This window comes from Spermophilus citellus, assembly GCF_964194105.1.
Source record: "Spermophilus citellus genome assembly, chromosome: 2".
Taxonomy (NCBI): domain Eukaryota; kingdom Metazoa; phylum Chordata; class Mammalia; order Rodentia; family Sciuridae; genus Spermophilus; species Spermophilus citellus.
In genome coordinates, this window is record NC_138183.1 from 150,857,825 (window position 1) to 150,885,493 (window position 27,669).

The window sequence follows — 27,669 nt, forward strand, 5'->3', positions numbered from 1 at the left end:
TGAAAGATAATGCCTATCTCATAACAAAATGTTTATGAAAGGCCTGAAATTTGCCAGTAAGGTTGACACCCATAAATTCCCCTCCCCATTTCCTTAGAACTTGACCAGATTTATCTACAAGAGCTGATAGAAAGACAAATAATACCCAGGAGCAGTGTGTACACTAGCTATTCCAGCTATTCAGGAGGATCACTTGAGCCTAGGAGTACCAGGCTACAGGGTGCTCTACAGATGCAGAAGGGACGGCCACACTAACTTTGGCAGTAATATGGTGATTTCTTGGGAGCGGGGACCACTGGCTGCCTAAGAAGTGGTGAACTGGCCCAGGCCAGAAGCAAAACAAAACTCCTGTGCTGATCAGTAGTGGAAATGTACCTATGAATAGCCACTACAACTCCAGCCCAGGTAATACGGCAATACCCATCTCTTTTGCACCTCTTTTGACGTAGGGCACTTTGCCAGTGAACAATGTCTTCAAAATTAAGAAAAGTTTGTTTTCTGGATTTTTATGTATTCAGAAGTTTACTGATTTGTACACTAAAAAAAAGAGAGAGAGAGATAAGGTAGAATGGTAGACCTCACATCAGCTTTTCTGTTAACTCCCTAAAGCTGATAACATTATTCCTACCATCCTACAGCATATAGCCTACAGTCTCTAGCAAACAAGGAATAGGCAAAAGGAAGCAGGCAACACAAGAAAAGGTAATCAACAACCTGCAAAAGCTAGGGTATCCACCCCTTCAAAGGTCCAAACGAAGTACAGCTCCTAATAAAAATATTTAAATTTAGCTAGGCACACGTGTATAATCCCAGTGTCTTGGAAAGCTAAGGAGGAGGCTCTCAAGTTGGCAGTCCAGCCTGGGCAATTTTGTAAGACTTCGTCTAAAAATAAAAAAATAAAAAGGGGTAGGGATGTAGCTCAGTGACAAAACACCCTGAGTTGAATCTCCAATATTAAAAAAAAAAAATTGTATTTATATCCAGAGATACACATTCCAACCCATATTCCCCCTACTTAAAGACTAATGTATTAACACCAGAGCTGAGGTTAAAATACAGGCTAATAATATGCAGCTAACGCCATAATATGTAATTAAAATGTGTCTAGGGGCTGGGGTTGTGGCTCAGTGGTAGAACATTCGCCTAGCATGTGCGAGGCCCTGGGTTCAATCCACAGCACCACATATAAATAAATTAAATAAAGGTATTGTGTCCAACTACAACTAAAAAATAAACAATTTTTAAAAAATGTGTCTAACATGGGCTGGGGTTGTGGCTCAGCAGTAGAGTGCTCGCCTAGCATGTGCAAGGTCCTGGGTTCGATCCTCAGCACCACATAAAAATAAATAAATAGGGGCTACGAATATAGCTCAACTGGTAGAGTATCTGCCTCGCATACACAAGGCCCTAGGTTCAATCCCCAGTACCAATCAAATAATCAATAAGTAAATAAAGGCATTATGTCCAACTACAATTAAAAAATAAATATTTTTTTAAAATGTGTCTAACATCTCTGGGAAAGAAGTATACTATCCTTTACCCTTCAACAACACTGCCAAAATACTAAATTAAAATTGCTCTGGTGTTACACATACAATGTGAGCCTACAACATGCAATCAATCAGTGTTTAATGACAATGAACTGAAAAATACCAGCCCTTACACCACAAAATGCATTTTGATTCAAATGCATTTTGAAACTAAAGCAATGTGCCTTCCACAAACTTGTGCTTACTTAGAATGTGACCTTGAAAAGATCATTTGAAGATAAAACATCCACTTACTCAAGATCTTTTTAAGATGAATCATTGCATGACCAGGGAAATCAGCACTCCACTAACAACACCAAGTCTTGAACTATGGAACACTAACACAGACCATAAAGAAGATATAAACTAGGTGTGATGGGCACACACCTGTAATCACAGCTACTCAGAAGGCTAAGGCAGAAGGATTTCAAATTCAAGGCCAGCTTGGGCAACTTTGTGAGACTTGGCTTAAAATAAAACTTTTTTAAAAAGGCTGGAGCTGGGCATGGTGGTACACACCTGTAATCCCAATGACAAAGGAGGATTCCAAGTTCAAGGGCAGCCTCAACAACTTAAAAGGCCCTAAGCAACTTAGTGAGACCTTGTCTCAAAATGTGAAGTGTCCCTGGGTTCAATTCACAGTACCCAGGGAGGGGGGAAAAAAAAAGTGGAGGGCTGGAGTTATACCTCAGTGACACAGTGTTTACAAGGCCCTGGATTCAATCCAGCACTGGGGGAAAAAAGGGGAGGGGAAGAAGGAAAAGAGGCCTAGAATATACTCTGGGGGGGGGGGGGGAATAACATAAATATGTAACCTTTAAAATAAGGTTGCAAAAAAAGGACCTGGGTAATTCAAGTGAATAGTTAACAAACATCAAATGTCAAAATGACCTGCCTTTCTGACTTAGTGAATTTTAAATTGGCAGTTAACCTCTGAGCTTAACAAACATCCACCAAAAAATTTCTAAAATATAATAAAATATTTTCTTTCTTAGTCTGGCCTCCATTTGGTCAACTTTATTTCACTTTCCAAGTCTCACAGTAGCAAAAATGGTTGCTTTTTGTTTACTTCTCCCTGTATATTTACAGCATCACTCAGAACAATTTAGAAACGTGCTTAGCTCTGGGAAACCAAGAGTATCCTTGTACAGCTGCCACATACTACATTCATAATAGCCTCTCACTGGCTTCATTCCTCCCTTTGCTTCTGCCAAGGCTAAATGGTCAAAAGAAAAAAATTGAAGAGTGTTATGATCACAAAAAGCAAAAGACATAAGCAACAGTATCTATACTTAATTCTGTTTTGAATGCAGAATGTTTTTACACAAATTATATAATTATATAGTACAACATTACTGTATGCCAAAATACACAAAAAGTATAATGCAGCTTTACAAACATCACATATCTAAACTTGATGTTTTGACCTATCACATTTTTCATAGGAAAAAGTTCTATAGATACTAATTTCACTTTCTGTGCCCAGCTCCTTCATCAGCATTACAGTGGGTAGACTCTTTGATTATATTTGTATGCATGTGAAATGTTCAATTTCAAGGACAATTATTCCATTTTATTTAACCAAGCATCACAAGTGTTTCACAACTTCCTTGTCCATAAAGATGTTTAATAAATGTCTGTTGGTCATCACTACACAAGATAAGGGACAATAATGTTAACAGTCTTCAGTTTAAAAGTATGTTTTTTCTTGTTATTGCTTGACTTGTTTGTCCATTTTTAGGCACAATCATGACTTTTTAATTTATTGGATATAATTATATAAGCATGGACTATATCTTATTTTAGTTAGAGTCTCATTCTTATGGATGTACATGGTAGTGGGATTCACTGTGTTGTTTTCATATGTGTACATGAGATTCATTCCACTGTCTTCCTTTTGCTTATCCCCTTCTCCTTTCCCTCCATTCCCCATTGTCTGATCTACTGCACTTCTACTCATTCCTTTACACCCCCACCCCCACCCCCGCCATTTTTTGTGGATTAGCTTCACATATCAAAGAAAACCACCTTTGGTTTTTGGGACTGACTTACTTCACTGAGTTAGTATGGTAGCCTCCAGATCCATTTGCTGGCAATGTCATAAAGTCATTCTTTATGGCTGAGTAATACTCCATTGTGTAGATATACGACATTTTCTTTATCCATTCATCTTTTGAAGGGCATCGAGCTTAGCTATTCTGAATTGAGTTTCTATAAACATTAATGTGGCTGTGATACTCTATGCTGATTTTAAGTCCTTTGGGCATATACGGAAAAGTAAGATAGCTGGGTCAAATGGTGGTTCTATTCCAAGTTTTCTGAGGAATCTCCACACTGCTTTCCAGAGTGGTTGCACCAATTTGCAGTTCCACCAGCAATGTATGAGTGTACCTTCTTCTCTACTCTTCACCAACATTTATTGTCACTGGTATTTTTTTAAAATTATTACTGTTTTTTTTTTTCAATCAGGACTCAAATTAGGTGGATTCACTGCAGCTGATGGATATGTGGGGATGGAACCCAGGGCCTTGTACATGCTAGGCAAGTGCTCCACCACTCAGCCACACCAAGTCCTGTTACTTATATTCTTTTTTAAGTTGTTGATGGACTTTGATTCTATTCACTTATTTATATGCGGTGCTGAGAATTGAACCCAGTGCCTAACACATGTGAGGCAAGCATTCTACCACTGAGCCACAACCCCAGTCCTTACTTGTATTCTTGATAATTGCCATTCTAACTAGAGTGGGATGGAATCTCAGTGTAGTTTTAATTTGCATTTCTCTAACTGCTTGAGATGGTAAACATTTTTTAATATATTTGCTTATCATTTATATTTCTTCTGCAATCTTATTCAGTTCCTTTGCCCATTTATTGATTGGGTTATCTGTTTTAATTTTATTTTTATTGTTACTGTTATTTTACTAACACTAAGGAATTTTTATTTCCATTTAGGCAGAACTATATGCTTATAGGACTTCTTTTTAAGGTTGAGAACTTTTATTTGTTGTCTTCACAAGAGCACTCCAGCTCCAAGAACCACATGACACACAGTGTTACCTCAATAAATATTTGAGAATGAATATTCACTTATCATAATTCACAAATGAGGTGGGGTTTTTGCTTTAAGTACTTTTATCTCTGTAGACCCCAACTTATCCGTGGAAGAATTATTCATTATCTCAAAGTTTTCCATATCTTAAAAAAAAAAAATGCCTAAAGTGCTATGCTACAAAAATAAGAAGAGGCTGGGCATGGTGTCACACACCTATAATCCCAGCAGCCCAGAGACTGGAGGATCTCGAGTTCAAGTGAGGCGTTAAGCAACTCAGTGAGACCCTGTCTCTAATAAAATACAAAACAGGGCTAGGGATGTGGCTCAGTGGTCAAGCGCCCTGAGTTCAATCCCTGCTACCCAGAAACAAACAAACAAAAAAAATTAAAAATAAGAAGAAACCTGGATACAGTAGTGCATGCCTGTAATCCCAGTGATTCCAGAGGATGATGAAGGAGGGTTGCAAGTTCGAGGCCAGCCTGGGCAACTTGAGCAAGACCCTGTTTCAAAGTTAAATAAAAAAGTCTAGGGGGTTGTGGTTCAGTGATAGAATGGCTCTGCACTCAATCTCTAGTAAAACCAAAAATAAAAAATAAAAATGAAAAACATATGTATACTCATGATGTGGAGATATATATACACCATGTAAAAATTTGTTATCATTTTAAAAGAATCAACCTTGCTCAAAGGAACAGGAGTGAGAGGGCAAAGGATAATAGTGTTTAAGTCCAGAGCCCTGGGATCTAGTCTGGTGACTGGCATTTACCAACTATATGACCTTAGATTTGTTATTTGCCACCCAAGATCTAAATTTCTGTACCTGTAAATTAAAGTAATCAATTTATTTCTAATGTCTTTTAAAGCTTCAAATTTTACAAATTCCATAATCTCAGAAATTTGAATACGTTCAATAGTCTTACAAGTACAAATATAAAGTAAAGGCTTTAAACAACAACTCATGATTCATATTTTTCAAAGACAAATCAGAAACCTATACTTAAAAAAAAGTATTATCACTAGATAATGGCCTTAAGAAAAAAGCCTTATACCTCTAATTACTATTCTCCATTACTGATTTATCAAAATCCCATTCAGGCTCTTGAATAGTAATTACTACATAATACTTCTCAAATACTACCCATGAGCGTTTATTTAAAACACCATGCCATTTATAACTCAATACCAACCTCATTACTTTCATTTATCACATCAACTGCAGAAAAAATACATTCACTATAATGTATGAAATTAAATAGCTGACATGTTCTGATAGATTAAGCTTGCAGCTTTTATACATGGATTATTTTTTTAATATTTTTTTTAACTTGGAGATGGACACAATACCTTTCTTTATTTCTTAAAATATTTATTTAGGTTGTGGCTGTACACAATACCTTTTTTACTTTATTTATTTGCACGTGGTGCTGAGGATTGATCCCAGAGCCTTGCACATGCTAGGCAAGCACTCTACCGTTGAGTCACAACCCCAGCCCACAATACCTTTATTATTTTCATGTGGCGCCAAGGATTGAATCCAGTGCCTCATGCATGCTAGACAAGCACTCTACCACTGAGCTACAACCCAGCTCCATAGATTCTATTTTTAAAAGAAAAAAATAATTCTTTATCCAGAGTTATCAATACAACTTCAAATCAAATACTTAACATGAACTACAGGTTAAATGATTTTGCAATGCTTTTGGATGCTATATAATAATTTCAACACAAATATGGATCAAAGCATTGCATAGGTGCCAGCTTGGTTTATGCTCTCCATTCCCCAATCTTCTCTCTTATCTCCTCAGGGATTAAGTAATGGTTTGGCTCATGACCCCACAGAGGAGCCCCAGAGCTGTTTACACACTTCAGCTATACCCACAAACTGTTAATTGTGAACCCTGGCTCATCTTTAACACCCCAACACCTGGTTTGTGCTCAATAAAAACATGAATGTGAACTAGGCCAATGCCTGTAATCCCAGCAACTCAGGAGGTTGAGGCAAGAAGATCACAAGTTCGAGGTCAGCCTCAGCAACTTAATGAGAACCTGTCTCAAAAAATAAAAGAACTGGGGACATAGCTCAGTAGTAGAGGACCCCTGGATTCAAATCCCAGTACCAAAAAAAAAAAAAAAAAAAAAAACCTGTGACTGTGGAGAGGTACCAACCTAATTTTCACCTAAAGGAACCAGCTACTTTATTTAAATCAACAAGCCAGACAAGAAATGATGGTGGAAGCAGATTTTTTTTGGAGGGAAATGTAGCAAAATATGTTTTGTTTTGCTGGTAAAAGATGTGAACCCAGGGCATTTACGACTGAGCTACATTCCCAGTCATTTTTACTTTCCAAATCTGAATCAGGGATCCCTTAGTTGCTGAACCTCAAACTTGCAATCTTCCGCCTCAGCCTTCAGAGTTGCTAGAATTACAGATGTGCACCACTGTGCCTGGCCAAAATAAGGATTTTAAAAATTCTAATATATGATTCCTGTAACCCAACAATAACATTTCTAGGAATTTTCTAAGCAAATACTTAAGAGTTGGGCATGGTGGCATGCACCTGTAATCCCAACTACTCAGGAAGCGAAGGTTAGAGGATCACAAGTTCTAGGCCAACCTCTGCAATTTAGTGAAACTCTTTTAAAATAAAAAATAAAAAGGACTCAGTGTGCAAGGCCCTGGCTTTAAAGCCCAGTTCAGAAAAGAAACGGAAATACTTTAAAACTATACACTGCCAGGCATGGTGGTCCACACCTGTAATCCCAGAGACTGGGGAGGCTAAGACAAGAGGAACGCAAGTTCAAATCCAGCCTCAACAACTCAGCAAGGCCCTCAGCAAGTTTGTGGCTATAGAGATGTGGCTCAGTAGTAAAGTGCCCCTGGGATCAATCCCCAGTACTCACAAAAGAAAGAAACTATGATGAATACTACTATTATATTGCTTCTAATATTAAGGGAGCTGGGGTTGTGGCTCAGTGGTACAGTGCTTTCCTAGTACATGTGAGGCCCTGGGTTCAATCTTTGGCACCACTTAATTTTTTTTTAATATTTATTTTTTTAGTTATAGATGGACACAATATCTTTATTTTATTTTTATGTGGTGCTGAGGATCGAATCCAGTGCCTCACACATGGTAGGCAAGCACTCTACCTCTGGGCCACAACCCCAGCCCAACTATTAATAAATAAATTAAATAAAGGTATTAAAAAACTCAGAAATAACTTAGAAAATCATCAATATGAATTTATTAAATAAATCTACATATATTCACATCATTAAGTTCTATACAGTCTTTAATTTTATACAGTTTTTTGTCTTTTGGTGTTTTTTTTTTCTTTTTTTTGGTGCTGGGGACTGAACCCAGGGCCTTGTGCACACAAGGCAAGCACTCTACCAAGTGAGCTATATATATCCCCAGCCCCTTATACAGTCTTTTTTTTTTTTTTAAAGAAAATGTTTTTCAGGGACACCTATATATATTAATAACATTTCCATATTAATAATTTGCTATAATTTAGCAAATATTTTTTCAAATTCCAGAACCCTTTAAGAAAAATCTTTACTTCTGCTTAAAAATGTTTAAGTATGTATTAATTTCATAATTTAAGAACATTGTCATTAAAATATTTTTTCCAGGGCTGGGGTTATAGCTCAGTGGTGGAGTACTTGTCCGTATGGGTGAGGCACTGGGTTCACTCCTCAGCATCACATAAAAATAAATAAAGGTATTGTGTCCATCTACAACTAAAACAATATTTTATGTAGATCTTTTTCCACTTTTTTTATTGGTGCATTAGTTGTACATAATGATGGGATTTATTCTTACATATTCATACATGTACAAACATAATTTGGCCAATATCATTCCCCAGCATTTCCCCCCTCCCTCCCACCTCGTCTTTAAAATCTTAAACATAAATATTTTACTGCTTTTTTTTTTTTTAAAGAGAGAGGAGAGAGGGAGAGAGAATTTTTTAATATTTATTTTTTAGTTCTTGGCGGACACAACATCTTTGTTGGTATGTGGTGCTGAGGATCGAACCCGGGCCGCACGCACACCAGGCGAGCGCACTACTGCTTGAGCCACATCCCCATCCCTGCTGTTTTCTTAAAAAAAAAAAAAAAAAAAAACTGCCAAATTTTTCTAAAATAAAAGCTAACTGCAGTATGGAGCCTTGCTACATCAGCTATGGTCCCTTGACCAGCTGCATTCATGTCTCCTAGGAGCCAGTAAGTAATGCAGAATCTCAGGCTCCACCCCAGACCTACTCAGATTCTCCATTCTGGCAAAAACCCCAAATGATCTGAATTCACATCACAGTCTGAGAATCACTAGTTTTACAAGATATCACTTGATATTGTCTGAACACTTGTTCAAGATCCACATTAAATAGTAGAAGCTGAACAAGTTGGAAAGGTTACTTAATCTATAAAAATCTCATAAGATACACTGAAATTCCTTATATATTAACAGATGTGAAATTGTAAACTGAGCTACAATATAAGGAATTAATAATGGTTGTCAGTCTTAAGTAGCAAATGCTAAGAGGTCAACTACTTGCTCAAGTCAATAAATCACTCTCAAAGATGATGCTGTCCATGCAATTTTCTCAGAGCCATTTAGGAAAAGATACAAGGGCTGGCTAGAGGAAGAGACATTCAACTGTAGCCACTGGATATGTCTGGAAAGGGTAGTCGTTTGAGAATGAGAGGAAATGGGGACTTTTACATTTTGTTCTGTATATTTTATGAATCATAAATAATTTTGTTTTTCTCAAGAGTGCTACAGCTAAGTACTGCTGTTCGAAATAAATCTGAACAAAGAGGAGTCAAGAATCAGGGTCCAATCCCACTCAATGAAGCACCAATGAACTGGCCTCATTTAAAGCATTCTTCCATGGCAAATCCAAGCCAGAGGGAAGGCAGCAAGCAGTCAGCAGTGGCTGTGAGAAGCTACTCAGGCAGCGAAGTATGCTAAGCACGACTCACTGCCCATTCCAAAAGTTGCAAAGAAAAAACTAGAATCACTATTGATTTCTGACAGCTATATCATGGTAGTGGCACCATATCTCCCCAGTGGATATGCACTGCCAATGTCATCATTAGCACCCTTTCTCCCTCCTTTTGGAAGCTTCTGCAGGAAGGAACATTGTGGGGACAGAGTTGAGGCTGGCTTCCAGTGCTCCTGGTTGACTACTCCCACCTATTTCCTTCCAGCACAAAATGTGCTAATCATGAAAACATTTCACAATGACTTGCTTGTTATAATCCCCTTCTCCTAACAAACCTAATATAGATCAGAATTACCAACTTCATTGGAAAATGTAAAGTGGAATTTGGATTCAGTTTTCAAATTAATACTTAGTTCATTATTCCGTTAATGCTCTAAATTAATCATTAGGAAAATAACTTTGCACAGTATGTTACTGTATATTTGAATATAACATGAATTCGACTGAGGAAATAACTGATCATGATTTATCAGTCCTCTGTAAGTATACTGCTAGCAAACAACATATAAAAAATAGATTTTCCTATAACCAGAGTCACCAAAAACCAAAGTCACAAGTGAACAAAGCAGATTATCTTCTCTCCTGACCTAACCCTACTCTGAAAATAAAAAATAAAAAGGGCTGGGGATGTAGCTCAATGGTAAAGCACTCCTGAGTTCAATTTGTAGTACCAAAAAAAAAAAAAAAAGTCACTAATCTCATGAACTGACTCATGTTTCCCCCACAGTAAGAAAATTATAAAGAATTTTATATCCTTTGGGGAGTTCTTAATAGACATAAAAATAATACACTCATGTTTTATGATGACTGTTATACTACCTTTATAAGATAAAGTAAATGCTACTTTAATTCAACCCTCAAAAACAAATTCCTGACTGATTCTTCCAATAAGACAGAAAATGAAGGACTATGTTAAGACAATGCCTTAGTCCTGAAGAGCTCTAGTGGGAGAAGAGATAGATGTATTGATAAAATGAAATTAAAAAGTGGTAAATATCACCATAGATAACATGAATTAACTATAATGGGAAAATTATATATATAAGCTTCTATGTTCACCATGAAAAATAATCAGCACACATAATTTGAAGAAAACACTAATCCTTAACTTAAAAGTAGGCAACAGCGGGGGCTGGGGATGTACTCAGTGGTACAGTGCTTGCCTAGCATGGGTTCAATCCCCAGCACCACACATATTTTTTTTTTTTTAATATTTATTTTTTTAGGGGCTGGAGATGTGGCTCAAGCAGTAGTGCGCTCGCCTGGCATGCGTGCGGCCTGGGTTCTATCCTCAGCACCACGTACAAACAAAGATGTTGTGTCTGCCGAAAACTAAAAAAAAAAAATAAATATTAAAATTCTCTCTCTCTCTCTCTCTAAAAAAAAAATAATAATAAATAAAAAAATATTTATTTTTTAGTTTTCAGCAGGCACAACATCTTTGTATGTGGTGCTGAGGATCGAACCCGGGCCACACACATGCTAGGCGAGCGCACTACCGCTTGAGCCACATCCCCAGCCCCAGCACCACACATATAATACATACATACATACATACATTTGGTAGCAGTTATTTCATCAAATGGTACTAGTTTAAACATTATCTTGACATATCATTAAAGAGAATATCCACTTTGCTTTAATGAATGGGGATGGAGGGGGTGAGGGGGGTAAGGACTGCTGTTCTGTATCTGCAGAGGATACCTTCTAAATACAATCTCTTAATGGGACTACCCTCTGAGAAATGCATCTTGAGGAGATCACCACTGTATAAATATCAGATTATACTTACATAGACCTAGGTGGCATGGTGAAGGTCAATCACTCATTGTGGTCTCTTGATACAATGAAGAGACACAATAAATAACAGGACATACTGTTTTATAGTTAGTTATCTTTTAAGTAGATTAAAGGAGTACAATCTAAAATAAAAAGCACAGTAAATACATAAACTAGTAACATACTCATTAACATATGGTATCATGTGCTATACTTTTCGTACAAATGACATACAGTAGGTATGTTTACACCAGAATCCCCACAAACATGGGAGTAATGCACTGCCCTATTATGTCACAAGGAGACAGGAAATTTTTGGCTTCATTAGTATCTTCTGGGACCAGCAAGGTATGTGTGGTCTGTGGTTGACTGAATAGTTGTTATGTAGCACATAACTATGGTGGCTTTTGTGATTGAGGCTTTGTTGAATATGTGAAAAGGAAATCTATGGAAGAATTTACTAGCCTTGGAAGTGGGTAATCCTGAATTTAGGCTCCACTATTAACTCTCTCTGAACCTAAATATCTTCATCTATAAAACAAGGATGACACCCATAAAGGGCCACTGCAATAAATTAACTTGATGTGATTAAAATAAATTCTCAACCCCATATCTTTTCCTTTCAGTTAATTCCACGGGGGCACACAATTAATTTAACAAATACTTAAAAAGTACCTTCTATTGAATAACCCCCTTAACTGGATACTGCAGGAGATAAGTCAGTTATACTGCTGCCCTCAGGAGTTTACAAGCTTCAGCGGTTAAGATAAACACAGAAGAAATATGTTTCCATGCGTAAACTCTTTAAGAGATGTCATCTCACTTTGGACATGCTTCTCTGGTAGTCACTTATCACATGTATCACTTATAATGCAATTCCTGGAATGTAAGAACTTACACCTAATACCCGGCTTGGGACTCAGTGAGCATGCAAACATAGGAAGAAAAAAATGTAAAAAGAGGAAAGGAGGAAGTGAGCAAGAAGAAAGATGAAATATTTATTTATAAATTCAACTAAGTGCCAGGCATGATGGCACATGCCTAAAATCCCAGCAGCTTGGGAGGATGAGGCAGGAGGATCTCAAGTTTCAGGTCAGCTTCAGCAATTCAGCAAGGCCCTAAGCAACTTATCAAGACCCTGCCTCAAAATAAAAAATGGCTGGATAAAGCACCCCTGGGTTCAATCCCTAGCACCAAAACAAAACAAAATTTAACTAAGTACCTCTTACTACCAAAATACAGGAATTTACCTAAGATTCTTTCGGGGACAGGGCACAGGTAGGGTTAGCAGCAGATGAAGAAGGAGATGGTTGTTTTATTCCCTGCAGTACTGGGAATTGAACCCAGGGGTGCTCTACCACTGAGATACACTCCAAGCCCTTTTTATCTTGAGACAAGGCCTCACTAAATTGCCCAGGCTGCCTTTTAATTTTTTTATTAATATATTGTAGTTATACATAATAATGGGATTCACTTTGACACAGTCATACATAAATAAAATAGAATTTGCTCCATTTCTGACTCCAGTCCCTTCCTCCCTCCACCTATTTCCCCTTCCTCTACTTCACTGATCTTCCTTTCATTACAGTTTTTTTTTAATTGGTGCTTTACAGATACACATAAAGGTGGAATTCTCTGTGATATGGTCTCATACGTACAATATGTCAATTTCATTCCCCATTTCCTCCCACCCCCGTAAATCTCCTTCCTCAACTCCACTCATTTTCCCTATTCTTCTTCTTTTTTTTTTTTAGTTTGGTTTGGGGTACGAGGGATTGAACCAGTGGTGCTTAATCAATGAACCACATCCCCAGCCCTTTTCATTTTTTATTTTGAAACAGGGTCTCAAAAACTTGCTGAGGCTGGCCTCAAACTTGCAATTCTCCTTAGTTGCTGGGATTATAGAAGTGTGTCACCAAGCTTGCCTTAAATTTTTAACCTTGTTGGGTGCGGTGGTGCACGCCTGTAATCCCAGCAGCTCAAGGAAGCTGAGGCGGGAAGCAAGTTCAAAGCCAGCCTCAGCAACAGAGAGGTGCTAAGCAACTCAGTGAGACCATATGTCTAAATAAAATTTCAAAAAAGGGCTGGGGATGTGGCTCAGTGGTTGAGTGCCCCTGAGCTCAATCCCTGGTACCCCCCCCCAAATTTTTTTCAATCCTGCTGTAGCCTTCCTCTTCCTGTCTAGGCCTCCAAGACCACTGGGATTACAAGTATGTGCCACTATGCCCAATAAAAATAATCTGTTGAGGATACATTTTTAATCTCAAACAAGAATCCATAGTGGTTTATATCTGTAATCATAGTGACTCGGGAGGCTGAGGCAGGAGGATTATATGTTCAAAGCCAGTCTGTGCAATTTAGCAAGGGCCAAAACAAGTTAACAATAACAAGACCTGTTCTCCGGCTGGGGCTGGGGCTCAGTGACAGAGCACTTGCCTCGCATATGTGAGGCACTGGGTTCGATCCTTAGCACCACATAAAAATAAATAAACAAAATAAAAATATTGTGTCCATGTATAACTAAAAAGAATTTAAAAAAAAAAAGACCCTGTCTCAAAATAAAAATTAAAAAGGGCTGGGGAATTCGGTGGTAAAGCATCCCTGGGTTCAATCCCTAGTACCAAAATAAAAACTAACAGACAATAAAAGGGGTCTCCCACACAGGCCTTGAACTCCTGGACTCCAGTCATTCTCCTGTCTCAGCCTCCCAGAGTTCTGGGCCTACATGCCATTATAGCCAGCTAAAAATACTTTCTTAAACATATGCTTTGCCAGGCACAGTAGCACAGGTATGTAATCCCAGGGACTCAGAACACTGAGCAGGAGGATCTCAAGTTCAAGGCCAGCCTCAGCAATTTAGTGAGGCCTTAAGTAACTCAGCAAGACCCTGTCTCCAAATAAAAAATAGAAAGGAACAGAGATGTAGCTCAGTGATAAAGGTGCCCCTGGGTTCAAATCCCAGTACCAAAAATAAAATAAACACATGCTTTAAAGGGAAGAATTTTAGATAGGTGTGGTGGTGCACAACTTTAATTCCAGTGATTCTGGAGGCTGAAGAAGGAGAATTACAAGTTTGAGGTCAGCCTCAGCAATTTAGCAAGTCCCTAAGCAATATAACAAGACCCTGTCTCAAAATTTAAAAAGGGCTGGGGTTCAATCCTCCATATTAAAAAACAAGAAAGAAAGAGAGAGAGAGAGAGAGAGAGAGAGAGAGAGAAGGAAAGAAAGGATTTTTTAAATAAGTTACATCCAATTAAAAAATAATCAATACCTTAATATTTTAATGATGCCAGCTAATTTCAAATAAAACAGGACTGAGGGTGTATCTCACTGGTAGAATGTCTGCCTAGTATGGTAAGACCCTGAGTTTAATCCCCAGCATCATAAAAATAAATAAATAAATAAATAAATAAAACAGTACAGATCCAAAATACTACCAGCTCAGTTTCAAGGGTGGGAAGATGACCCGAAGAAGCCTTTTATCCTCCAGTACATCAGCATGATAATAATGGCTCTTACATGTTTAAAAAGTTGTAATAACAACAAAGAGTATGGTATTAAGTTATGTGCCCAGCAAAACCTAAAATATTTACAATCCCTCCCTTTACAGAAAAAGTTTGTCAATCTCTACTTCACAATGGCATTTTACATCTCTCACTAAACCTTGAAACTTTTAAATTTACATTGAAGGCAATGTGTACAATTTTTCTTTCCATTCTCTGCTCCCTGCCCAATGTGTCTCTTTATTTACTATTTTTCTTCACATAGAAATATTTACACAAATATTTATTACAACATCCTGGGGACGGAAAAAAAAACTAAAACAAAAACTTATTAGAGGCTATGTCTTTTGTTTAATAACAAACATTCTATCATAATCATTTTGCTCAACTAATCTATAATGGGTTAGTAAATTAGTAAACTGAGTTTATACTGACAAGAAGCCAGGATTTACACCAACTTCAACTGCATATATCCAACAGAGGGAAGGGGAGGAAACTAACAATTTCCAGTGCTAAATCAACCAAGTACAAAACAGGTATGAAATCATGACTTAAGACTAAATTCAATGAATATGGGGTACATCTGTGGCTGTGACAGTAAGTTCTTACTACTTGTATAATACCACATGAAGTCAAGGAGGTGTAACGACCCTACTAAAGACTTTCAACAATAAAAATAAAGTAGAAAAAGAGAACCCACTATGCTTAAAACATCAAGGGTAAAGACATGGTACAATCTAGCAATGCTAGAGAAGTATTCAGAAATACTCTAGAGAGCAATATTAACCTACAGGACTAACACATCAGAAAACACTGAATTTTCATTTCAGCACAACTAGTAATATGTGATACAGGACACAGTATCAAAGCCATCTTCCAAGACAAGCAGAGTATAATAAATATCCCTTTCCTAGACTAAAATGGAAAAGCTAAAAGCATACTGTCCTTTAAACTACCTATACCTAAAAGCATTTTAACTCAAAAACTTTTGAGTCCTCTTTATTCCATCCAAACAATTAAACAACCTGCAGGAGAACTCAATTAAATACACTTCAAAGAGATGAAGCAATAAGACATAGGGAAGACTTTATTTGGACCATCATTTATCCTTTACCAAAACACAAAAGTTTGATTAAAAGTTCATTATTTCTAAGGAGAAGTCACAAATTGGCATAATTTTGATACACTTCACCAACTGGGCCTATATGAGAAACTGATTAGAAAAGCAAATAATTTTTCTGTCAGAGGAATCTTTTAGTCCTTAATAATAGTAAATCCCCAAAACGCAAGTTTACAAACTTCAAATTTTAAATACAATATTTTTTAAAAGATGTCAACATATTTAAAGTTTCCTTTTTTATTATAATTTCTAATAATAAAATTAGCACTACACCACCGATATAATCAACAAATATTTGTGTCATTAATTACAATAGGAATTTGTCCATTTACGGTGCTGCAGATGGAACCCAGAGCCTCTTGCAATGCCAATTATTTAACCATGAGAAAAATCACCCCTCTGCCTGGCATGTGTGAGGCACTGAGTTAGATTCTCAGCACCACATATAAATAAATAAAATAAAGGTCTATCAACAACTTAAAAAAAAAAGTGGCTCTGAAATCACTGGTATACACTATAGGAGTGTTAATTCTCACACAGGACTTGTTAAGCATTATATAGCACATTTACATTTGCCAAGTACTTCATAATCATTTTATTAGCTGTTTTTAGTCCAAACAACCTATGAAAAACTTTCAGAAGAGGAACCCAGGTCCGGAGAGGAACCAAAGAAAACCAATTTTACCCTGGAGGAAATAACAGCATTCTCTTGCATGCTAGATCCTCCTATCCACTTTAAATCTGAAGTATAAGTTTTGCCAAAATGTTATTAATGAATGATAAATATCAAGATATATTTAATTCTAACAGAACATTAGACTGCTTATACACTTTTTAAGTATAAGGGACTGTTACTTAATGTTTAATTATATAGACACAACTATAAGGAAGTAAAATTCTCCCTCATGACATACTTAAATGACTAAATATAACGTCTTTAATTTTTTTTTTTTTGCCTTGCTTAAAAAAAAGTAATCAAAAAGACTCATGGAACAAACTCAAGTCAGGTCCTGCAATAATAAGGAGGTAGGCCCTTACAAGAAAATGTAGAGCCAAGCTAAAAGCGGTGAGGGAGGAAGTTATGAAAAAGTCAAAATCTGCTGCTTGGCATATTCGGTCATTCCACCTTCCAGAAGATAATGGTTCTAACCAGAACTTGTGGTTTAATCAGTGCATTATCTCAAAACCGGCAATGGATCACATCCCAATGCTTCGAAGGTTCAAAAAACTTGAGCTAGTGCTAGATGTGGAGGAAAGTTCCTTCCTTGCCCCCATTTAAACCTCCCTCTTTCTTTTATCCTGGTATTACATCCTAAAGAGAAAAAAACCTTACGCTCACCCAGAATACAGTTAGCCTGTGGAGTTGTCCTGCCCCCAGGTCCCTCAGTGAGAGCCCATAAACCCAATTCCCTAGTCAGATGTCGACTCCTCATCCAGCCAGGAGAACCAGCCGGTAAATCAAACGCTTCCTTAACCCCCTCACGACGGTCTCCCAGGGCCAATTCCGTGACCCACATCCCCACACCCCGCAGCGAGCCCCAAACCCCACTGCACTTCCGCCCCGGTGGCTTCCCAATCAACCCTCACCCCAGCCCCCACCCCATCTTTGTCTCGCTCCCCGAACACCTCAACGTCCCCAACTCCCAATGGCAGCCCTTCCCCCCAACCGACCCACCGTCCGGCCTCCTCCCCTGCCCCGGCTCCCCGCCCCCAGCCCCCCTCGGCCGGCGGGTCACCCCAGCTCCTGGCCTCCAGACCCTCCCCCAGCTTCCTCCGCCGATCCCAGCGCTGGCCGAGGCCCTCCGCCCACGCCCACCCTGCTCCCGCGGGTCCTCGGCAGGCCCTTCACCTTGTCCATGAGCTTCCAGCACTTCTCCACCATCTTCTTGTCCACAGTCCCCGGCGGGTGGGGGCTGAGGTGGTGGTGGTGGTGGTGCGGCTGGAAGGCGTCCTTCATGAGCCCGATCAGGCCGCCCGAGCCCGAGCCTCCGGAGCCGCCACCGCCCCCGGCGCCAGAGCTCTTTTTCACGTTACCGGCCATGGCCGGGGAGAGTCGGGGGCCCAGCCGGACGGCCGGCTCCGCTCGGCAGCCAGCGAGGGAAAGGAGGGCGTGAAGGAGGGGCCTCTCGCGGCCACAGCAGCCGCCGGCTCTCGGAGCGGTGGGAGGAGCGGCCCCGGGGAGGGGAGTGGGCGGTGCCGGCAGTGGGGGGTGCAGGGCGCGCCCCTTTAGCGAGCACGAGCCCGGAGGGCGGAGCGCGGGGGCGCGCGCCAGAGACTGACGGCTGATCCGAGAGCTGGGGAAAGCAGGCGGCAGCTTCCGAACCCGGGAGAGACCCCCCACCCCCTCGCCAGCGCCCACGTGCCCACAGCTCCGCGAAAGCAGCCGCCAAGTTTCCGCGCCCGCCTCCCTCGCCCCTATCCCCGAGGGCGGGAAGGGGGCGGGGCCAGCAAAACCTCAGCGCTTGCGCCCTCTGCTGGAGACGCGCGAAAAGGAAGCGGGTGGGATCCAATGTGAAGCCTGCGCACTAGGCGGAAGCCGAGACCTCCATGTTCTTTGTGGGCTGGCTGGAGGTTGGTGCTTTAGGAGAGGGTCATTGACAGGTAGCAATTCATAGCGGAAAGAATCTTTACAACTCCTTTCCTCACGCCTGACAAATGTGGAAATTGAACTTATAGTTATTTGCTTCATATTGTGGGAAATGGAAGAAAAAAGAAACATTGTCTCCATTCTCTGGCATTTTAGATTCTTCATTAGACGCGACTGAGTACAGAAAAAAGAACGTTGAAGATTGTTCCAGCCTGATTAGGCCCCAGAAAGTCTCAAAAGCTGGGAACCCTCAGGCCCTGAGGACTTCTTCCATGCTTTTGACCTCTTAAAACAACGCACTTCCCTTTTCTGCTTCTGGGGAGTTGCCCTTTTCTGGGAATTGAATATGTACTTAAGAATCTTCTGCTCAACTCATTGCACCCCTCTGCACCGTTAGCACGAGACACCGCCCACAGATCCTGAGACCTCTGCTAGTGGTGGCCAGAGCGGCTCTCACTCGGTCTAGGGAATAGAAATGTAGTTCCCAATCACTCCCACTTCTCTAATCTAAAAATTCCGTTGGAAGAACAAAAATAGGAACTTCCTTTCCAAAGAAGGAAGTGCCCTGCCCTAATTTGTTAATTCTGAGCTTCAGCTTTGTGAGTTTGCAGGCCCAGGTGTGTAAATAAGTATTTAGGTCTTCTTTGTATCTTCCTCCTAGCTCTTCCACAAAGCCCTTGGCTGATTTGGAAATTAAGTTCATCAAGTACTTCTTCAAGAGAGCAAAATATCTTTGAACTAAATGATCATTCAGCCAGTCATCCTGAGTTTGCAAGTCAATTGCTTTTCTCTAAGACTGATTTAGAAGCCTACATTATCATTTCCTACCAATAGAATGTCCTTTATCAGTTCCTACCTTTTATCAGTTCTAAAAAAAAAAAAAAAAAAAAAAAAAAAAAAGGAGAATCTAGGCAAACTCCTAAATGTCAAAACTTTCCACCCCTAGAGCCACTACCTTCACTGCAGGCCCTCCTTTTCTTTCCCCTGGGATACTGAAATTTTTCTCACTGGTTTCCTTGCTGCCTTAATTCCATCCTGCCACCATATGCTTCCTATAGTATAGTTAAGACAGCATCACACCCCCACAACAACAAAAACTAACTCTCCATTGCCTCTGGAATAAAACTAACAGCCATATTCTAACCCAAAAACCGAACTCCTTTGCAAAGCTGGAAATGTAACTTAATGATAGAGTACTTGCCTACCAAGGTGAGGCCCTATATTTGGTCCCCAGTACTGAAAAAAAAAATTTTTTTAAATAAGTAAACTACAGTGTTTGGCACTGAGCACAGTGTCAATGCCTGTAATTCCAGCTTCTAGGGAGGCTGAGGCAGGAGGATAAGTTCAAGGCCAGCCTAAAAAATTAGCAAGACCTTGTCTCAAAAATAAAAAATAAAAAGGGCTAGGAATATAGCTTAGTGTGAGAGTGCCCTGGTTCAATCCCCAGAATGACAAAAATAAATAAACAAACAAACAAACTACCTTCAGTTTTGTACTACTCCCTGATACAAATATCCTATGCTGGGTGACTCATCAAGTCACAAAATACCACAATTCTTTCTTTTTCATCACCATTACTCAGAGCTTTTTCTCTGCCTGAAGTGTGCTTCTAAACTCCAATTCATTCTTCAAAACTCAGCTCAAATATTGTCCTCCTGCTAGAAATAATCCTTCACTCTTAAAAATTTCCCTAGTCATTTATTCGTTCTTTTAAAAACTTTGTTTATTTTAATTTTTTTAGTTGTAGTTGGACACAATACCTTTATTTTATTTATTTTTATGTGGTGCTGAGGATCAAACCCAGCACCTTGCACATGCTAGGTGAACGTTCTACCTCTGAGCCACAACCCCAGCCCCATAGTCATTTATTTCTTATACCACATGTTAATTTATGCTATACTATCTTGTCAACTTTGGGTCTTTCACAGTACCTAACACAGGGTAGATTTATCAGGGTATTTTTCATAGTTAAATCATTGATTTAAAGGAGTACAGGTAAAATGTTAACCCATGGAGCTATGTATGTGCATGTCTAGGTATACAGTATTTTGCTTGTTTTTGAAAATGTACTAGAGATAGGGTTGGATTGCTGATCATAATGTCATTTACATTCTGGGTTTTGCTAGAGCTGTTTCATCTTGTATCACATCACGTGACATGTGGCATTTTTCTTTCCACTTCACCTTCATCCCAAACCACATCCTCATTCTGCACCTGAAAGTTATTTGAGTAAATATATTTGTAAAGTAAATGCTCTTCTGAGGCATATATGTTGCTTATATTCTGTAATTTTTACCTTCAATACGTCGTTCTATGCATCAGCATAAACAAAGACATAATCATTCTGTGGAAGAAGTCCCCAGACAGGCTCCTAGGAAGAAACACTGAGAACACCCACTATATTCCAGGACAGAGGGAGGGGATTCTGGAGGGAGAGTAAATGAAGAAATGCTGCAAATTCAAAACAAAAGTCGTTAACCTCCTTTTTTGTTCATATATTAAAACAATCCTCAACAGCTGTTTACCCAATTTAAATTAAACCATTTAAATCACGAGAAAAAAAAAATATATATATATATATTTGGATCCATTTTTTCATGAGCGCTCATCATATATGATATATGGACATATGTACATTCAAACATATAACACAAAACACAACTGTGCACACATAATATAATACATACAACACATAACATAATAGTAAAGGCCTTATAACTTTTTACAGGTGAAATCTCCATTGCAATGTTTAAAAACTCTATAGTCAAAAAATAGAACTGATCAGCAAAATTAACCTAGGTCTGTATGAGCTCAAAAAACAAAATAGAACTTCATGATGTGGGAAAGGGTAATAATAAAATAGATGTTGAAAAAAGCATCCTGGGCTGGGGATGTGGCTCAAGCGGTAGCGCGCTCGCCTGGCATGCGTGCGGCCCGGGTTCGATCCTCAGCACCACATACAAAGATGTTGTGTCCGCTGAGAACTAAAAAATAAATATTAAATAAAATTCTCTCTCTCTTTCTCTCTCTCCTCTCTCACTCTCTCTTAAAAAAAAAAAAAAAGAAAAAAGAAAAAAGCATCCTGGTTCTGTCGAACATGTAAGAATAGCCAAACTGGAGTTCTGGATATCAGCTGTTATGGGTTTGAGCCAAATCATCTTCTTTTTGGTCTGTAGAAATCACTTTAGTTAATCTTTCTGGAATCCAAATCGGCTGCTGTTCTCCCTGTGGAAACACACAAACAGACTCCCGACTCCAGACAATTACTGGGTCAGGACCTTTCCATTGTCCTGTTGGAATATCCTTCCAAAGTACCTTAGGCTTATGCACATTTTTTGGACACATATGCCTTTCAGCAGCACTAAGTCCTGATGAATCCAAATTTTAAAAGTTTAGAGTAAAAAGGGTTATTTTAAGTTTATCTTTGGGGAATATATACCCCTTCCCAATTCCTTCTTTTGGCTTTAATAAGTACATTTTAATAGTTTGATGAGCTCTTTCAACTATGCCTTGTCCCTGTGGATTGTATGGGATTCCTGTTATATGAGTAATGCCAAATGTTGAGCAAAATTGTTTAAAAGAGGTAGAAGTATAACCAGGGGCATTATCTGTTTTTAACTGTTTTGGAACACCCACAGTGGCAAAATTTTGTAAGCAATGAGCTATAATATCTTTAGTTTTTTCTCCAGCATGAAGGGAGCCCATCAAAAATCCAGAAGAAGTATCAACTGTAACATGCAAATATTTTAATTTTCCAAATTCTGGCAAGTGTGTGACGTCCATCTGCCAAATATGGTTAGGTATCAATCCTCTAGGATTGACTTCAAGATTAACTTGTGGTAAAAAGGTCACACAATTTTGACATTGTTTTATTATTTGTCTAGCTTGTTCCTTAGTTATTTTAAAACGCTTTTGTAAAGTATTAGCATTGACATGGAACTTTTTATGAAAATTTGTAGCTTCTTCTAGTGTAGAGAAAATATGTATGTCATGTGTAGTTTTATCTGCTAAATCATTGCCCAAACTAAGGGCTCCAGGCAATCCTGTATGTGCCCTGATATGTCCTATAAAGAACGGATCTTTTCTGTCCCAGATTAGACCTTGTATAGTGGAAAGCAAAGAGAAAACAGTAGAGGAAGGGGAAATCCTACCAGCATCTTCAAGGGATACTATAGCATTAACTATATACTGACTATCGGAAAATAAATTAAATACAGAATCTTTAAACATCACAAAAGCTTGTAATACTGCATTAAGCTCTACCTTTTGAGCTGATTGTTTGGGTACTAAAAATGTAAAAGTTTGATCAGGTGTAACTATTGCTGCTGTACCATTATTTGACCCATCAGTGAATATATTTGGAGCATTCATGATAGGTGTTTTTCTTGTCATTTTTGGAAAAATTACAGGATGCAATGACCAAAAAGACAATAAAGGATTAGATGGTAAGTGGTTATCAAATGAAACATTAGATTTGCACGTGATTATTGCCCAAGTATTTAACTCAATAGCTAACTCGTCAATTTGATTCATAGTATATGGAGTAATAATTTTATTGGGAGAAATTCCAAACACTCCCTTTGCTGCTTTTATTCCTTTGAGTATTAATTGTCCTACAGCCTCAGGATACCTAGTAAGAATAGTATTAGGAGAATAAGATAAATGTATCCATAATAATAATGGACCTTCTTGCCAAAATACTCCTGTAGGAATATTTTTTGTTGGTAGTACAATAAATAATAAAGGCAAACTTATATCAATTCTATCCAAATGCATATTTTCCATATATGTTCCAATGATTTTTAATGCCTTTCTTGCTTCAGGCATTAACATTCGGGGTGAATTTGGATCTGATGGACCTTTTAGGATATCAAATAAAGGTCCCAACTCTCCTGTTGGTATACCTAGATAAGGCCTTATCCAATTTATGTCTCCTAATAACTTTTGAAAGTCGTTAAGTGATTTGAGTTGATCTACTCATATTTGAATTTTTGGTGGATGGACCATGGTTGAGGATAATAGAACTCCTAAATAATTAATTGGAAAATTTAATTGTACTTTATCTATTGCTATCTCTAGATTATATTTTTTTAATAAGTTTGTAAGTGTGATATAACATTCTAGCAATGTATTTTTATCTTTGTGTGCTAATAATATATCATCCATATAGTGAAATATTTGTAGTTCAGGATTTTGATTTCTAAGTGGCTGGATTACTTTGTTAACATAAATTTGACACATAGTTGGGCTGTTATCCATCCCTTGAGGGAGTACTTTCCATTCATATCTCTGATCAGGACCTTCATGATTCAGTGCAGGGATAGTAAATGCAAAACGTGGACTATCCTCAGGATGAATTGGAATTGAAAAAAAAACTTTAATATCTAGAACTAAAACATACCAAGTTTTTGGCAAAGCAGACAATTGAGGAATCCCCGATTGAGCAGGTCCCATAATAACCATCTCATTATTAATGGCTCTTAAATCTTGCAATAATCTCCATTTACCAGATTTCTTTTTGATGACAAAAATGGGAGTATTATGGGGAGATACAGAAGGTTGTATATGGCCTTCCGCTAATTGTTGTTTGACCAGGTCATGGGCTGCTTGTATCTTTTCTTTAGTCAGGGGCCACTGAGGAACCCATACTTGTCTTTCTTTTTTTTTTTTTTTAGTTTTTTTTTTTTAAAGAGAGAGTGACAGAGGAGAGAGAGAGAGAGAGAGAGAGAGAGAGAGAGAATTTTTTTAATATCTATTTTTTTAGTTTTCGGCAGATACAACATCTTTGTTTGTATGTGGTGCTGAGGATCGAACCCGGGCCGCACGCATGCCAGGCAAGCGCGCTACCGCTTGAGCCACATCCCCAGCCCCCATACTGGTCTTTCTGATTTCCAAGTAATCTTTATTGTCTCAGTGGCCCTTTCTGAAAATCCAACCCATGTCTGTCCGTTCCTTGATCTATTCGTATTGGTGCTGCTATACCTTGTTCTTGTTTTTCTAATCTTTTTTCCTTTCCTAAAACCTTGTCTAGTCATAATAGTGGGTGCATTTTGGTTGGTGTTATTTGTTAATGTCAAACCTAATTGATCTAGGACATCTCGTCCCCATAAATTTACGGGAAGATGATCCAATACATATGGCTGTATAGTTCCTTCACATCCTTCAGGATTCTTCCAATCTAATACCATTGCACTTCTATGGGGATTAGTCGCCACTCCTAGGCCTCGAAGCGTCTGAGTGGCTTGCTGTAATGGCCAATGTTTTGGCCATTCTTGATGAGAGATGATGCTAAGGTCTGCACCTGTATCCAGTAGCCCATTAAATTCATGTCCTTGAATATTTAGTTTTAGCATGGGGCGAGAATCTAAATTTAAAGAAAGCATAGCCCAATCTACACCTGTGGAGCCTAATCCCTTGGAACCTCTTTCTACAGTACAACTGGAAAATTTATCATGTAGGCTGGGTATTATTAGTAACTGTGCTATTCTATCTCCTGGTGAAATTACTGATATACCCTTTGGAGAACTGGCTATAATTTTTATTTCACCTTCACAATCGGGATCAATTACCCCAGGACTTATCATAAGTCCTTTTAGAGTAGAAGAGCTGCGTCCCAATAATAAGCCTATTGTTCCTTTGGAAAGAGGTCCTTTTACCCCTGTGGGAATGATTCAAACTCCCATCTCTGGAGTTAGTACTGCTCTGGCGGAGGCGCAGATGTCCAACCCTGCGCTCCCTCTGGTTTGTCTGATGAGGGATCTAATGGACAATGTGTCCTGGGCACTACCCTGATGGGGTTGCTGGGTTCCTCCAGTGCTCCTTATATTTGTGGTTTTGGGCCCCGGAGCATTGGGCCCCCCTGTCCATTTTTTGGCAACGGAGCCCAATGCCTTTCTCCACGATATCGTGGATAAACACCTGGTCCTTGTTCGTTTTTTGATAATGGAGTACCCTCTATGGTGGTTTGAGAACGGCATTCATTAGCCCAATGTGTCCCTCTACGGCATCGTGGGCAAATACCCGGTATTCTACTCCTTTGATACCTAGTTTTATTAAACCCTCCTCCTATGGGGCAATTCCTTTTAAAATGTCCTATTTGTTCACAATTGTAGCATGTTCTTGGCCTGGCATCTAAAGCCTGTTTTTCTGCAGCTGCCACGATTTGCCCTTGTTCATTAATGTCTCTGGCATCTAAAGCCTGTTTTACTGCAGCTGCCACAACTTGCTCTTGTTCATTAAGGTCTCTACATATTTTAATATATGTGTTTAAATATTCATGTTTCCATCGTCTAATGACTTCTCTGCTTGCTCATAAGCCAGTTGTTTTATTAATGGCATTGCTTGTTCTGCATTCCCAAAAACTCTGGTAGCTGTTTGAATAAGCCTATCTAATAAAGAAAAACCTTCAGAGCCTTTTTTTTTTCAAAAGAAACGAACTTTATTTTTAGAACCACACACGCCAAACAAAACAGCTCCTCAGGAAAAACCTTCAGAGCCCAACTGCCACCACCGGCTTCCCACAAGCCTCTCAACCTTCCCCCCTCCTCCTGCTCTTGAGGCCAATTGGCTGGGTCAAGTGGGCAGAGCCAAAAAAAAGTCCCCCAGTGAGCAGCTCCATAGTCTGAAAGGGCGGGGAAACAGCCCAATGAGCATCACCGCAGAGGAGCCAATCAGCTAGAAGTTGCTGGGGTCACTGTGAGTCAATCATCAGCTGGCACCTGGAAGTTTGCTGGGGCCCCTTTGGCTGTGGCTCTCAACAAAAGTATTCTCCAAATTTGGGAAATGTGTACAAGGTTAATTGGCCCTGAGTTACAGGAGCTGTGAGCACTGGAAAGACACACCTGGCTCTTCCCTTTGCTGTATAAAATGTCCAGAAGGTCAGAGAAGTACCCTGCAGCCCAAAGGGTCAAATAAATATGCGTTGGCCTCTGCCTGCATCTGCCTGCTCCTCAGAGACAAGACTTCATTTCCAGATCTCATGTTCATTTCTGAAGATCTACTTCTGACAATAGGCAATTGACCAAAAAGGTTTAGGGGAACAGGGATAGAGAGAAGTACCTATAAAAAGAGTCTGCAGGTCCCTTAATCCACAAGGAGAAAAGCTCTGAAATTCCTACTATATGGCCCAGAGATCCAAGTGACTGACAGATGACATGGCTCCAGACACCCCCGGGGCTGGGGGGAGGGTGGGGGCTACCTGCCAAGAGCAAGCCACCCTTCATACTCTCTGCCCCAAATTTATCTTTCCAACCACTTGTGACTCTGGCAGGATTCTAGGAAGCATCCCCAAAAGGGAGTCACCAGAACGCTGTCCTATAAATATAAAGCAAAAATGGAGGAGATGCAGGAGGCCAAGTGTGTCCACTAGAGGGAGCGCCAACCAACTCTCTGTGGCAGGGAACCTCTAGAGGTAGTTTCTCAACAGCTGTCTGCAGATCATCTATATATAGGAATAAGGGAAATGCCAACATAGATTAAGTACTGTGAGAGAAAATGGTCTTGTAAATACCCAGCAAAAATCCAGGACTTTCAGGAGTTTCAAAATCAAAGATTTAAAGAGTCTGAGAAAATTTAAGTAGCTTGCCCAAGTTTATACATCCATTGAGGGGACTAGGACTCATGTCTCCTGTCTCTAACCAGTGCCCTTTCCTTGACATTTGCATCCCTCTGGGTCAATATCCTGGAGTCCATGGATCCACCTCTCCTCTGTTCTCACTTCTCTAAAGTGGAAAACTCTCTTAACTACCTGCTTCTGCATTATTTCCCTCAGACACTGTAAAATGCCTTTCTGAAGGGGAATATTCAGTTGTAAGTTTAATGTCCTTTTGCCAGTGGGATCTTGAGATGAAAACTGCCAGGATGGCCATGTCAGTCTTCTTCTGTATCAGCACAACACTATGTACATCTATAATTCCTTACTCTCCAAATTGCAGGCAGCACCCACCTGGAAGTACATCTTAGCTAATCAGCTCCAAAGCCCTTTCACTTCAAAATATATTTAAGATTTTGGGAGAAGGGGAGAAGTGACCCTCAAGGATCTTTGTATTTTTAGCTTTGTGAGCTGACAGCCCATTACACCTTCCTTT

General features: G+C 39.3%; 1 protein-coding gene across 2 annotated transcripts in view; it reads right to left on the bottom strand.

Moving 5' to 3' along the window:
- The window catches only part of CBL (Cbl proto-oncogene), a 101,738-nt gene extending 83,374 nt beyond the window's left edge, over window positions 1–18,364 (bottom strand). The window contains exons 1-2 of one of the 2 annotated variants that reach the window (XM_081281465.1): window positions 17,846–17,981; window positions 11,387–11,516 (exon numbers count right to left, since the gene is read on the bottom strand). Coding sequence is in view for 1 of the 2 variants with exons in the window: in XM_081281464.1 (XP_081137590.1) it covers window positions 17,846–18,037 (192 nt within the window). In the remaining variant the exon portion in view is untranslated. Of the gene's footprint in view, window positions 1–11,386; window positions 11,517–17,845 lie in introns of both variants that reach the window. The other variant, XM_081281464.1, reaches the window with a different exon arrangement.
- Between the last annotated feature and the right edge of the window lie 9,305 nt (window positions 18,365–27,669).